Source organism: Microtus ochrogaster, linkage group LG9, assembly GCF_000317375.1.
Source record: "Microtus ochrogaster isolate Prairie Vole_2 linkage group LG9, MicOch1.0, whole genome shotgun sequence".
Lineage (NCBI taxonomy): Eukaryota > Metazoa > Chordata > Mammalia > Rodentia > Cricetidae > Microtus > Microtus ochrogaster.
Genome location: NC_022034.1, coordinates 975259 through 976480, shown reverse-complemented (window position 1 = coordinate 976480; position 1222 = coordinate 975259). Strand labels below are relative to the sequence as shown.

At 33.1% G+C, this 1222-nt stretch overlaps 1 protein-coding gene across 1 annotated transcript in view; it reads right to left on the bottom strand.

Annotated features, from left to right (window-relative positions):
* Positions 1 to 948: 948 nt before the first annotated feature.
* The window catches only part of LOC102001858 (olfactory receptor 8H1-like), a 996-nt gene continuing 722 nt past the window's right edge, over positions 949 to 1222 (bottom strand). Inside the window, exon 2 of the mRNA XM_005363480.1 lies at positions 949 to 1199. Coding sequence (XP_005363537.1) covers positions 949 to 1199 — 251 coding nt within the window. The remainder of the gene's footprint in view (positions 1200 to 1222) is intronic.

The window sequence follows — 1222 nt, the reverse complement described above, 5'->3', positions numbered from 1 at the left end:
ATTACAGTGCTTCTTTTCTTAAACAACCTTGTAGATTTTCCATATTGTCACCAATATTACAATATACCAGTTCCTTATCATTTAATGTTACTTTATTTAACTCAAATCTAAATTTTAGAACTATTGATTTCATTTCAAGCTATTTTAATAAATGTGACTACAGATAAATGTTTAAATATCTGTAAATATTTTTCAAACCAACTATGGATGAAATTTAGCAATATTTTTGAATTATAATAAGCAGAGATTTTCATTTTCATTGATGTGTTATATCCATTCTGTTATCACATTGTCATCTGATTATTATTTTTTTTATGCAACTGAGGAAAATGAAGTTTAAAATGTCACTCACTTACTAGTGATAAGACCAATAATAAAATCTTCCATATCACAAAGAGAATGACTCTTGAAAATGTTAATGTGTCAGTGTTATGTGCCCTAAATCATATATCTGACATTTAGTAATATATTAACTACTATATAAGCTTAAGAAATTCAAGTATATTTCCTCAAATTACCTGCTATTTGACCTGATAATCTAAAATATTTAGAGCATGGGTTTCATATGCATGTCCTGATTTTCAATAATGACAAAGACTTTTAAATTCCCATTCTGAGAAATGCCTAAACTTTGGTCGTGGAAGGGAAACTCTACATGAATAAAGAAAAAGAAACAAATCTTAAAGGTTCAAGCAGAGAAAGAATGTAAAGAAGTGATCTATAGCCTAGCAGTGGTGCTGCACTCCTTTAATGCCAGCCCTTGAAAGGAAGAGGCAGTAGGACCTTTGTGTGTTTGAGGCCATCCTGGTCTACAGTATGAGTTCCAGGACAGCCAAGGCCACACTGCCTCCAAAATAAAAGCAAACAAACAAACAAACAGAAAAACAAGCAAAAAGAAGTGAAGTGATCACTAGGAAAAGAGAAGTGTTTAAATATCTAACAACATTGTTATTTAATTTTCTGAGAGCCCTCTCCTTTTTTCACAAGTCTAAGGACAGCACTTTTCACTTGTTTGTTCCTGAGACTATAAATGAGTGGGTTGAGCATGGGGATCACAATGGTGTAAAACACAGAAGCTACTTGGTTCTTTCCCAGGGAATAGGACTTGATTGGCTTCATATAAGTAAAGATCACAGTTCCATAGAAGACAGTGACCCCCAGGAGATGAGAGGCACAAGTGGAAAAGGCTTTGTGCTTACCTGAAGAAGAATTTATCTTCAAA